General features: G+C 38.0%; 1 protein-coding gene across 4 annotated transcripts in view; it reads left to right on the plus strand.

Moving 5' to 3' along the window:
* The window catches only part of CDH13 (cadherin 13), a 1,297,228-nt gene that overhangs the window by 252,455 nt on the left and 1,031,182 nt on the right, over window positions 1-13,591 (plus strand). For all 4 annotated transcript variants that reach the window (XM_072634210.1, XM_072634211.1, XM_072634209.1 and 1 more), the window contains exon 2: window positions 2,491-2,602. In XM_072634210.1, coding sequence (XP_072490311.1) covers window positions 2,491-2,602 — 112 coding nt within the window. The remainder of the gene's footprint in view (window positions 1-2,490; window positions 2,603-13,591) is intronic.

Here is a 13,591-nt window from a genome sequence, read left to right on the forward strand (position 1 = left end):
AGAATTTTCTTGGTGTGAAAAATAAATTACAAAAAAGGACTTTGCTTCTGTGAGATAATTAATAAAAAGCTTCCCACGTGATGACAAATCTGACATCTTGTCTAATGTCTGGCAGAGAAGAAAGTGGTGAGAGTTGCATAGCGAGAATGAAACTGAACATTTCACAGCAAGACCAGGCCAGATCTGATCATTATTTCTATGTGAGAAAAGGTCACCTTCTGTTGGTTAAATCGACATAACACTTGCCCTATATGTAGGAATAGAGACTGATGCTGGCTTGATCTCTACTTAGATTTTCCTCATTTTAAGGAAAAACAGTGTGGAAAATCCAAGTTTCCTTCTTCTCTGGAGACATTCGATCTAAGACAATATTTATAGATATATTTTTCATCTTTAATAAAACTATTTTCAGGTTTTAATCTTTAAGGCCTGAGCATGCCCAGGGTTTTTTGACTATCTTTGGGAGAGGCATGATGAATAGAAAAGCTTCAGGAAGACCCAGGTTTTATGTCTACCTTCTGTCACATACTTACTGTGTGACCCTGAAGATGTTACCACCCCTTTTCTTCTTGCTGCCTGAAACTAAGTCTGTATAAATTGCAAAGCACGGACTTTGGTAGGAGTTCCATATAGGAAAAAATAATAAATCACTGGTCTGATCCAAAAGATCTCAAACTAACACAATTTAGCTTTTAACCTGATTCATTCACTTTTGGATGACAGTGGCCACCCTGAATTTACACAAGAATAAGATAATTGATTTTTTGTTCTAAAAAGCAACTTTTGCCCCAGAACATCAGCTAGGATGAGTTTTTTCCTTCCATGCCTCCAAAGAATCCCTAAAGTGAGTATTAGCCTGAGACTATTTTTCTACTCTATTTACCCACAAAAAGATGCAAGGATTAGCTAGAGTTCATCCAGGTATCACTGCTGATAAATTTCTAATTGGTCGTTAAGTTCCCTCCCTCTGTTTCCCTGGAGAACTTGGAGAATACAAGATGTGATTGATCTAATTGGCTCATAAGGTTTAAGGGCAGAATTAACTAACTAGATGAGAAGATGGAGCGACAGCGGCAGGACACTGGACCACTTTTCATTTAACTGGCTGAATTAGGACTGGTTATAGGTTTCTGTTTGCCAGAAGGCCACTAAATTTAATGTAAATTATTTTGCATGCTACCTATGTAGGATGTAGGCGTATGCGGGATTTGGAACATATGTAGTCATAACATGTTATCAGGGTATGGAAGGATCTCCTGAGAGGACTATTTTAGACTATAGTTACCTAAGAGGGGATATTGGTAAGCCACTATAATATATAATTATATATATATATATATATATATATATATATATATATATATATATATATATATATATATATATATATATATATATATATACATATATATATGTGTGTGTGTGTATAAAATATCCCAAGAGGGAGGATGAAGTGTCACTACTCTCAATTACAGTTTCCTAGGAGGAGATAGTGGGGCATCTGATTTAGACTGTAATTTCCTACAAGGAGGATGTGGTGTGCTAATTTCAGGCTGTAGTCTTCCAAGAACCTATCTACTTACATCCTTCATCTCCTTAAAGCATAAAGCACTGATATATATGTCCATTTCAGAGTAGAGTATCCTTGCTTCTATTAGTTCAGTGAGGGGATATCAGAAAGGGGTTGTTATTTCCCCTTTGAAATTCTTTTCATATCTCTGCATTTAATTTGTATATGCACCATCTCAATAGCAATGCTATCCAGACCTGGCTTTGACTTGGATTATTTGGAAATGAAGCTGAGTTCAAATTCTCGTCCTGCCATTTACTGTCTACATAAAGTTGGGAAATCACTTTATCTCTTTTGACTTGATCTTATAAATGAAGGGCTTGGGCTTGGTAACCTCCAGTGTTTCATTCTACTTGAAAATATTCTTTCTAAACTCAATGATTATGAAAATGTTGATATTTAGATCTGGGCCTTCATTCTCCCACAGTAGCTATGCATTTCAGGGGATGTCCAACAGTGGGGACAGCTCTGCACAAGGTTCCCTGTAGGAGGCAAAACCAATGAAATAGTCCTACTTTTATTTCTTTCTTGGAAGGATAAAAGTGATCCTTTGCTTGTGAGACAGTGAAGTACACTGGAGCTCAAGTATCCACAGGAGGTTTTGGTTTGCAACTGTATTTCAACAATGAGACTTTATGACAAGAAATTGGTGAGGGTCTTAGCAGGTACAAAATTTTGCAGAAGAACCACGTTCTTTGTTGCTTCGTTATACCTTCCACATCTGTTTGATATTGGTGCAGTTTCCAAAACCCACTGCCAGAATAAGATGCCAGCAGCCTTGAGAGCCATTACCACTCACTTCTTCCTTTGGAAATGAAATTGAAACCTAAAATTATTGTGAAAATGCACAGCTCTGGGGGTAACTGCTGGGATAAATGAATCAATGGATATTAAAATAGTCCTTCCCCTTGTTTCCTCAGGTGTTGCTGCTTACATTTGCAGAGGATTTGGAATGCATCCCTGGATTTCAGCAAAAGATATTTCGCATTGAACAGCCAGCTGAATTCATTGAGGACCAATTGATTCTAAACTGTAAGAAATATCTAATGAAAAATCTGTTACATTCTGTCTATATTCATATCAGAATTTGTCAGATTTTAGGGACATATTGGGCATAGATGCCCCATTACAGAATAGTATTCTTTGATGAGGGATGTCTTCTTTGGAGAGAACAACTTGCTTTCTCTGCATATTTTCTAAGACCAGGACCTGGTCTCCGTGAAGGAGTTTTGAGTTAGGTCTTTGTCAGGCCTAGAGGCCTAAGGGCTACCCGAGTCTTACCTTACCTATCGCAGGTCTTCGGCTGGCCAAACCGGATAAACGTATGAGAGAAGAGACTTTCCAGAGTCGAACAAGGGTTAGGCTTTATTCAGGGTCTTGGTTACATGTGCAGGGGGATCTCTTCCTGAGGAGAGAGAAATCTCCCCAGGAGGCAAAGATCTTACAGTAAGACAATGGAAGTGGAAGTGGAAGTGGGGAGAGAGGGGAGAGGGAAGAGAGAAGAGAGGAGAGAAGGAAGAGGGACCTTCTGTCCTCTAAGGGCCCCTCAGCGCTAAGAGCGCCTTCAGGCTTTCCTGACCTTACTTAAGCTCTCCCGCCGCATAGTTTGCACCTGAATACCGTGCCTGTTAGACAACAATAGGTGTGCTCAGACCCCAGGCCAATCTCGAGGGCCGGGATGCTCTCTCCCAGCACGTTTCCCATGGGAAGAGGCGGAAATGCAAGAGATAGCCCAGTCTCACACCTCAATTCCCTGCTGTTCCCTGGGGGGCCTCATGAGAACTCTAAGGTTTAGAAGTCCTCACCTTTACCCGCCCGAGACTGTCCACATGGAACTGAGCTTACACCCCCAACAGGTCTTTGTCAGGATAGATGCCAAGCAGAGTTGGTAATAGCTCTTATCATAAAAGCTTCATTCATTGGTGCCTTTTCTAGCATTTCATCCTCAGCTGACCTTTTCTGAAGCAGATACCGTAGGACATGGAGTTGTTCTTTTCTATCTAAAGAATTACACTTTGTAAAGTAAATACAAATCACCTACCTGGGGTAGGGTAGAGAGCTTAAAGAGTGCAGCCTTTGCCTTCTCATTCATTGGAATGTTTACCTTTTTCTTGACCTTGGCTTTAATGACACAGCATCAAAATATAAGTAAAATAACATCAGTGCATGTAAGGGTGTGATTTAAGAATTCCAAATCCAAGTGTTTTCAGCTAATCAAGGGATATTTGGAGAGGTTCTATTGCATGTATTGTGTGGTTTTATTCTTTCTTTAAAAAAGTGTTTTTAGTATCTATGGTTATAAGCTCTTTCTAGTTATTACGATGTCATCATGATTTATCTGTATCAAGGACACAAGACAGTAAAAAGCAGAAGTCTTGACCTGCATCACATTATAGTCACTAAAGATAAATTCAAGTTGAATCGAAGGCTCATGGTCCCATACTTAAAAACTTTCAATGAAGACCATGTACATTTGGGACTTAAACTGGAGTATAGCTCCTTTGAGACTTCCCCAAAGGAAACAACTGGATATATATGTTCAAATGGTCCTGAGTAGCCTGAGTTCCTTGTTTGCTTAATGTGATTGGTCAACTTGTTTCAAACAGTTGGTTGTTATTCACGAATGGCATAGATGATACAGGTATATAATGGACATAAAAACTAAGACACAAAAGATCCTCCAAAATATAAGGATATGATATGTACACACATATGTATATACATATATACAACATACATACATATATTTAGTGTACATAAATTTATATACCTATATTTATGTATATGTATGCACATATGTATGTATAGAACTAAAGCAATCAAGGTTTGAGCAATGAAATTTCTCTCTGTCTCTCTCTCTCTCCGTATATAGAGAAATATCTATCTGTCTTTTCTTCTCTATTTGCATGTTATATATTTGGTCCAGATATGTGATTTCATCTATACAGGGAGTTTCTGGCATAGAAACTCCATCCAGCAATGCAAATTGGTAATTGTCTTGCAACTCTTAGTCTTAGAGACCTGTCAGAGGCAAAAATCAACAACTTACCTATACGTTATTCATGCAGTATATGCTGAGAGCTGTGCTTAAACCAAAGTCTTCTTGAATACAAGGCCAAACTTTGTTGTCCTCTGCCAGCTTGATGCTCACAATGATGCTGGAGGAATGATTTTGATAATTAGAGTCAGTAATGGAAAAAATGTAGAACATACTTAGTAACTCGAAATCTGTGGATGATTACTATGATTTGGCCACTCGAGGAAATTTCTTTGGGTAGATAGGTCAAAAAGCTCCCATTGTCTTTTTACTTATGTATTCGTCAGAATCAATATTCCAAATGGCATCTGCTCACAGATAGCCATTCTGCTGACTGTTCTGGGTTTTCCAGCTATTATCCCAAATCCCATCTATGTTAACATGCTTTGAAATGTGAGGCCCACCATGAGTATGCAAATTAGGAGTGTTGATATGCAAAGCAGGTCCCTAACTGATTGCCTTTGTAATCTTCTCTACACCAAATAGCTTTTAATTCTCCACTGAGAAGCAGGAAACAATCCAACTTCGGGGGGATCTTTTTAATTTAAACTACACCATACTGTACATTCCAATATCAAAGTTTTTTTTTTCCTCTAGTAATTAAGTGGGTTATGGTTGTTGTTTCTGTGTAGGCTAGTTAACGCTAAATGGAACTATGCTAATTATCAATGTAGCACATTCAGGGGAAGGAAGTGAGACATTTAAAATTGTATATTTGCATGTATGTTGGGTCAGCAAAATGAGACTTGGCCCATTCAGCAAATCTAGAAATTACTTCAGAGAAACTGTACTTAGCACTGAGCCAAACACATGCATAGGGAGAGTTTCTTTGCCATTAGAACAAAAAAATGGGATGTATAGGGTGTGTGCTTTCTGCGGTGTGAATCATTGTTGATTTTTTCCAGTGCTGCTGGGCATATTTTCATGAGTGAAGAAATATTAGTGTAGACAGTGCCAACTAAGCTAATGTTTTGGATCGACAAAGCCTGCACTGAATTGGAGAAAGCAGTATCTGGTATACTCTAGCACAGACAACTTTAGACGTAGTTTGCTCTGAGACTGTAAGAGTTAGGTATAGGTGGCTCTCTCCTATCATTAACAATAACAACAGAATCCATAAGGAAATGCCTTGCTTCACATTTTATGAATATCTATAACTATGTCTGTCTATCTACACACACACACACACACACACACACACACACACACGTATATGCTTCTTTTCACTTTATCAGTCAACCAAAACTATATATACTCTTATAATCTCTGAAATGTGAAACACAGAAGGCTATAAACAGTAGGGGCTCCTTTAAAATGGTGGCTGTGTACAAAGGATATCAAACAACTGCATGGAAACAAACCACAATCATGGACTGATAGTTTCCATAGATCCTGATGTTTCACATCTTGTGGGAGGAATATTGATTGTGTATATCAATTAATCTTCTAGTACTTTGAAAATACCTCTTGTATACCAGGCATGTTCCTGGCACTGGGGATTAAAAAAAATTAATGAATGAATAAATGAATGATACTTGACTTCAGGAAGCTTATGTTATATTTGGGTATGACAACATGTGCATAAGGAAGTATATATAGAACGTGTGTTATATAATAAAAGCAAAATAATTTTTTTTAAGATGGGGAAGAGTTGTGGTTTCATAGAGATACTTTCTATAAACGGGGAAGTATTAGATCAAATAACTTAATAGAATTGATGTCTGTGATTTATCCTGTGTCATTCTCCTGACGTGGTCATATCCTTTCCTGTGGCTGTTAGGTCCTATGACAGTATCTAAAAACCATAGAATTCCAAGGGCTGGAAAGATTTCATAATGCAGAATAAAAAAGGATCAGAACCGTAGGTCAATTGGCCTCTCTTTTCCTACCAGTTTTCCACTGTAGTTAGAAAGCATAACCTGTATCTTGATTAAAATAGTAAAATTATATCCTTGTGCCCCTAGTTTGACATTCATGTACTTGTTAAAATTTAAGGGAAATACAGCCATTTACTTCCCATTGCTTCTCACTCTCTGTGTTCACAGGCAGTAATAATGCTTTTTATCATTTTTCATCTTCTCCCTCAATTCTTATTGACTCATCTTTTCTACTTGAACTGTAAGACAGTTTCCTCCACTTTTTTATTTGTCTAGTATTATATTCAATGTTTACTTCTATGCATCTTTTCTTTAGTTCCATCTAAAACCCCTTTTTGGATCTTTCAGATCCAAATAAGTTTTTATTCTGTTCTAGCGACTAGCAGCACTTGATTTAGTCTTTAAAAAGCCATTTTCCCAACAAGATATCAGGATCAAAATGTGGCTTTTCTTCTGATATATCCAAGGGTACTCTTTCATTATGCCTGTAGTAGTTGTTTTAGGGTCCCAGCTGTTCTGTAACTCCAGGAAAAAACAAACAAACAAAAACAAACTTTCCATCTCTAAATGGAAAGTGAATTGAAGAATTTCAGTTGTTGATGTTGTTTCCACTTTCACATTGGAAAGGATATAAATGATAATCTGAGTTAGCACTATAGGAAGGGTTAATCAGATACTCACCTGGTGCCTAATGGTTAGTTATTTTGGTAAAATTTAGAAAGGATACAGTTTATAGTGACCCACTGCCTCCTACACTCCATCTAATGGCCTGATAACACGGCAAATTACTGAGCCAGCCCAGTGGAGATTGTCCAGATTGTCATGACAACAATCTCTCATGCAGTGATTCAGTCATCTCTGTGATATTCTCTCCCTTGCACAATGCTGGCACATAGTTGGTGCTTAATAAATTATTGTTAACTGATCGGTACCTATGCCTCCAAACACTGGTCTATCCAACTTCTGTCTACCCTTCTAGGCTATGAGTCATTTTTCCCATTGATGAAACCAAAAAGTTTATCTGAATTATTGATTTCTAAGTTACTCATTTTATTCCTGGATTTATTGCTGATTTTTAAGTTTGTTGATTCCCTTTTTTCATTGTAAAACATGTATAATGTTTCATTTCCATCATTCACTTTCCTATCAAGGAATATGAACCTCCACATAGCAAGAAAAGAAGGATTATTAGAATTGGTTTGAGTAACTGATTTTTGAAAGAGAGACTGATATGAGTTGCAACGTTAACTTGGAATGGTAAGGATCTGATATTCTCATTCATCTTCAGGAAGTGAGTCCTTTGATCTTGGCATGTGCTGCTTTGGACATGAGCCATTGAAAAAGGGAAATAAAGAGTATTCCCACTATGGGGTTCCCTCTCATTCTATTTATAGCCAAGTTCATTTTTGTTTTGTAACAAAGAGGAGCATCTTTTCATTATTATATTGAGACCCTGCCAGATTATCTCTGACCTTCCATTAACTCCCTTTCAGTAATCCCCTTGCATGATCTTTCAGTCAGCCCCTTGAGTGATCCTAGCTTCCATGAGGACACTCTTCAGCTGTAGCACCATGATACCACCCCCATCACAGTTAGGTCACATGTGACCATTCAATTAATCACATTAATCATGTTTGTACTTAACATACATGAGCCATGACTTTTGAGGGTATTTTTTAATTGACTATAAATCAAATTGTGAATCTGAAAAATGAAGGCAATTAATGAAAAGGCGATAGGTTCTGGGCCTGCATGCTAACCAAGAAGCAAAAACCACTTTGCCAGTGAATTAAATGTCCGAACAAAAGCCCTTTTGACCCCTCTGAAAAGATTTAATTTGGATGCTAATGAACAGATGACCCTTCCTGTCTGGGAGGTGAGAGAATACATGTTTCTTGGTACGGAATTTCTATGGACTGGGGCTTTTGTCTCCACATTCATATACCCGCTCTGTGTGTTTATTTCTCTTTTTTTAAAAGAGGAAGTAACTTCCTTTCCATTTCCTAGTCTTCATCAACCAGTTAAACTTTGCTCCTTGATCAACTGGAAGATTTATTAACTTGATTATTAGAAGAATTTAAAGTTGTCTTTACTGTGGCATCAAAAGGTTTGAATTTAGGAGGCTCGTATTTTTCTGGATTTAAACTCTGTGTTCCTTCCTAGTCAGGGTAAGACAAACAAGAGCTGTGTAACCATTGAGTCTCTCACGGTTCCACCCTACGCAGAAGCTGAGAACAAAGGTCTCTTGGGCTGAGTGTGGTAGAACAAGGAACTTAGAATATGGTTGTGGTCATCCAAAAAACTTAAAATTTTTTGGAACTAGATTTTTCTGGGTGATAGGGGGGCTCATGGGAAGGGTGATAGTCTCTCTATTCATTTATCCATCCATTCACTCAACAAACATTTATTGTTATCAGTATGCTAGAAATTGTGCTAGGCATTGGAGACACAGAGACAGAAACTCTCAATGTGTCCCTCCTCCTTCCTTGTACCCCTGCTCTGACTATTTTCTGGAATTCCCCATACTAGAAACATTGATGTGTCTACCCAATGTAGCTAATTAGCCCCTTTTTACATCAGAGGCAGGAAACCCTAGCCCAGAGGTGGGGAAACTGGCCTTGAGGCCACATGTGGCTCTCTAGATCTTCAAATGTGACCCTTTGACTGAATCTAAATTTCACAGAACAAATCCAGGTTCCCCATCCCTGCCCTGCCCCACCCCTTTCAATAAAACCCCAGGGTTTCTACCATATTGGGAGGATTAGGCCTGTTTTGAGGAATGAAGTCCTGGCATGACTCAGTCAAACTAAGAAAATTAAGAAAAGACTGATGTAATCTGTGTACCAAATTGGAATGGGGTACTTTTCAATTTTTACTAAATTATTGAGCCCCTTTCTCATGTTATAATCTGTGATTATAAGATCATAGATTTAGAACAGGCAGGGACCTTCACTACCATTAAGTCCAATCTCCTCATTTTTCAAATGAAAATGCAGAGGGCAAGATGGGTTCAATGACTTTCCCAGGGTCTCACAACTATCAAATGTCTAAAGCAAGATTTGAGTCCAGGTCTTCTGGATTCTAAATACAGAATTTTTCCCACTATACCATACTGTTTCAAACACCTAGATGCTATCTAATGGCTGTCACAGATTTACCCTAATCCTCCCCAAACACAAATATCGTTGTTACCTCTTTCCTCACCCTTCCCTCTCCACCTTTCCCCTCAGTGCTTCCTGGTATCTCAAACTAAGCCATAAACCTTTCTTTATTTGTAGTAAAAAAGTACCAAATAAAAGTTTTTTGCTCTTAACATAATTGGCCAATTTTCTTCTTTTGTAGTAATCTCTTAGATTCCCCACCCCATCTGTATTCCCATCCTATCAAGAACCAACAAGGCTGCAGTTAAGTAGAACAATTATGCTGAAGTTTTTTTCTCTGAATTTATTGTCCATTGGTCCCAGTAGCCCTTTATAAAATGTGTACTTATGATAGTCTATTGGTAAGTCAGTTTCCATCCTTTACAGGCGATCCGGTAAGCTTAACCCGCTAAAATACACACTATGATATAAAGACAGTTTCTACTATAAATTAACAAAGCTAATAGCTACAGACAGATTCATAATGTAGTTCAGCAAGCATTTATCAAGCATCGACTACACATAGAAAGCTATGCTAGTTGTTAAGGACAAAAAGATGTAATTAGACATAGCACTTGTTCTCAAGATGCTTATAAGCTTATATAAGAGGCAAGATGTATACTCAAATAGAAATAATATAAATTAGAAAACAGTTGCCAAGGAGCAAGCATTATGAGGGACTTGAGGGCAGAAAACTAAATTATAATTTGTTGTTAGTTATGGAAATAAACATATTTATTATGATCGAGGCAGGGATAGTAGAGAGGCAGAAATCCAGAACGTCTGGAAAAGCTTCCAGTGAAAGAAGGATATTGAGTGGGATTTTGGTTCCTGGAGAGACATTATCATGGACCAGAATCCCCATTGGGAAATCAGAAAATAAAGTCCCCAAGGAGCCTGGGGAGTAACTTTTTGCACTGAGAACAATCTGCTGCCTTTACCATTGTTACAATGTCTACTAGTTATTCCCTTTTTAAGATTTCTAAGTAAGGTGAGTTAGTTAATGGATCCTGTATTTACTTGTAGAGTGCTTTATTTCTGGTTATAGAGGTCACATATCTTGAAAGGGACCTCAAAGCTATCTATTATTATTCCTTCCCTTTGTAGATGAAGAAATTAACTCCGAAGGAGGTAAAGTGATTTGTACTATGTCATACAGGTAGTAAGTATCAGATGTAGGATCTGAACCATCCTCTGACTCAAGAGACAAGGCTCGGTATCCCAATGGTAACCTGCCCTGACTCTTCACAACACTTACCTGAAGCTCCACTAGAGACCCTCATTAAATGCAACTGATTCCTACCCATTTTACATGTAAGAGGTAACGTGTGGCTTAGATGACATCAATGTTCTATTCTAACTTTAAGTCTTAGAGCCTATGAGTCAAAGAAGAACCATTGGACATCATGACTGTATAAGGAAAATATTCAGATTGGGTTGAAGGTTGGAAGTAGAGTGGAAAACAACAACTGGATTTGGAAAAAGTAGAGGTTCAAATCTTGTCTCTGATGCTCACTGACCTGTAAAATGGTGGGTGAGTCTCTTAGTTCCCCCATCTGTCAAATGAATAGATTAAATTAGATAAGGGGGCAGTGAATTGTAGCCTATGAGTCAAAGCCCATTTTTATATGGTGAGCTGAGAATGATTCTTACATTTTAAAATACAATTAAACTTTATTTTAAAATATTTTTAAAAAAATATTCTTAGCTTCCTGGCTGAACAAAATCAGGCAGTGGGCTACATTTGTCCCATGGGAATGTAGCTGCTGACCCATGGATTAGGTATTCTCTACAGTTCTATTAAATTTTGTTGACATATGAACCTATAAACTAAAGTATCAAAACAATTTTTAATGTTTCAGATTTCATTCAGGGAGCATTTGGATATCTCCTTTTACTCATATTTGGATCTGTTTTGTGGTTATTCTAGGATATGTCAAATAATTCTAATTAGATGGTAAATTCCAATTATTATGCCATAATAATTATCATTTATATAGTGTTTACTATGTTCCAGGCACTTGCTATACTGAGTTTTAAAATTATCTCTTTTGATCATCACAACAATTCTAGGAGGTAGGTGCCATTATTATCCCCATTTTCGAGGGAACTAAGGCAAACAGAGGTAAAGTGATTTGCCCAGGATCCCATAGCTAGTAAGTGTCTGAGGCTAGATTTGCATTCAGGTCTTGCAGACTCCAGGTCCTACACTCTATCCACTGCGCCAGTCTCTTTCTCTTCCTTCAACTTGGAATGTGGACCCTGCACATACTGGGTGCTTAATAAATCCTTGTTTTAATTGAGCCGTTGGCAACTCCTTGAAAGACAAATAATGCAGAGCAGTGTGATCAAAATAGCTCCTAATAGGACCATTCTTTCACTTAATATTCAGGACTTACCTGAAGAAGAAAGCAGTAGAAAGAGAAAAGTGAAGAGGGTGGCCAAAAGCCTAGAGGGAGCTGGGGGATTCAATGGATAGGACTCTGGGCATGGAGTCAGAAAGATCTGAGTTCAGATCAGACTTCAGTCACTAACTGACTGTGGGACCCTGGGCAAGTCACTTAACTGATATCAATTGTAAAATGAGGATCATAATTGCACCTACTCCTCAGGTTTATTGTGAGGATCAAATGAGATAGTATTTGTAGAGCATCTAACATACATAGTGCATGACACATAAAAGGCACTTGTTTTTTTACTTCTTTCCCTCTCTCAGGCATAGTTAGAATAGTGCAGTCTCCAGCAGGGAAGACAGGTAGACAGTTATTTAATATGAGGAGCCTACATCTTAAGGGACATGTTATATTGTCCAATAGGCAGCAAGAGCTAAGAGATGCCATTGAGGAAGATTTTGCCTTTGAATCCAGCAGATGGCTTAATTAGGAGTCTCCCCTTAAGTGTTGGTCTTTGTCTTCAGCCTATGGAGCCCTTTTATTCAATGGGTACTAGAACTGTTCTAAATCTACTTTGGGGCTCTTTCTTCAAGGTGATTGAGAATATAGGAACACAAGTAACATATATGAGCTGCTGCCAGTTTACAATATTAAAACCACATCTATCAGCCTCTTTAATGAGTAAGGCATCAACATACAATTAGGAAGAGATTAAGTATAAATTTAAATAAAGAGGCATCAGGATCATATTATACTGTAACCGATCAAATCTACACACATTTTAATGATCGTGACGCCCTCTGAGTGTCCTTTCTACTCTATTTTCCATGGGGATTGATGTGATAACAAGAGTAAGGATATAAGGCTTGGAAAAGACCCCCTTGGAAAAGTCCTGAGATCTCAGCTGAGCACTAAATGGTAGTCCTCTGTTGGGATGAGGACTGAACTGCTACCATCAATTAAGCAATGAAAGAACTAAGGTCTTGGTGGTATCTGTCTAGTACAGCACAGTGGGTCAACTATATAGTTGTTCCTGAGATTTTAGCACATGCTGTTTCTTCTGTAACTAACTATTAAAGGTCTTACATTGAGGGAGTTCTGCCTCCACTATCTAGTTTCTTTTGCAAGATCTGTTGCATGGGTGATACTGCATGTAAAATTTTTTCTTCTTGAATTGTTTTTCTTTAGATGGATGATGTAACAGAGATTAATGAAGAAATTCCAGTAGTTTGGTAACATCTTCAGACACTAACGTTAAAACTGATAATTCACCCTAATGATCTAGTTAGCCTTGGTTCTTGTACCCTGACCTTTGCCCGCATAGATACTGTTCTTCTTCAAATGCATTTCAGGTGGCATAGTGAATAGAGAGCTGGGTCCTAGAGTTAGGAGGAATTGAGTTCAAATCTGGCCTTAGGCACTTCCTAGCTGTATGACTCTGGGTTAGTCACTTAACCCTGTTGGTCTCAGTTCCTCATCTGTAAAAATGAGCTGAGAACTAAACAGCAAACCACTCCAGTTTCTGCACCAGGAAAATCCCAAATGGTGTCATGGACATAACTGAAATGATTCAA

The sequence above is a fragment of the Notamacropus eugenii genome, chromosome 1 (assembly GCF_028372415.1).
Source record: "Notamacropus eugenii isolate mMacEug1 chromosome 1, mMacEug1.pri_v2, whole genome shotgun sequence".
Lineage (NCBI taxonomy): Eukaryota > Metazoa > Chordata > Mammalia > Diprotodontia > Macropodidae > Notamacropus > Notamacropus eugenii.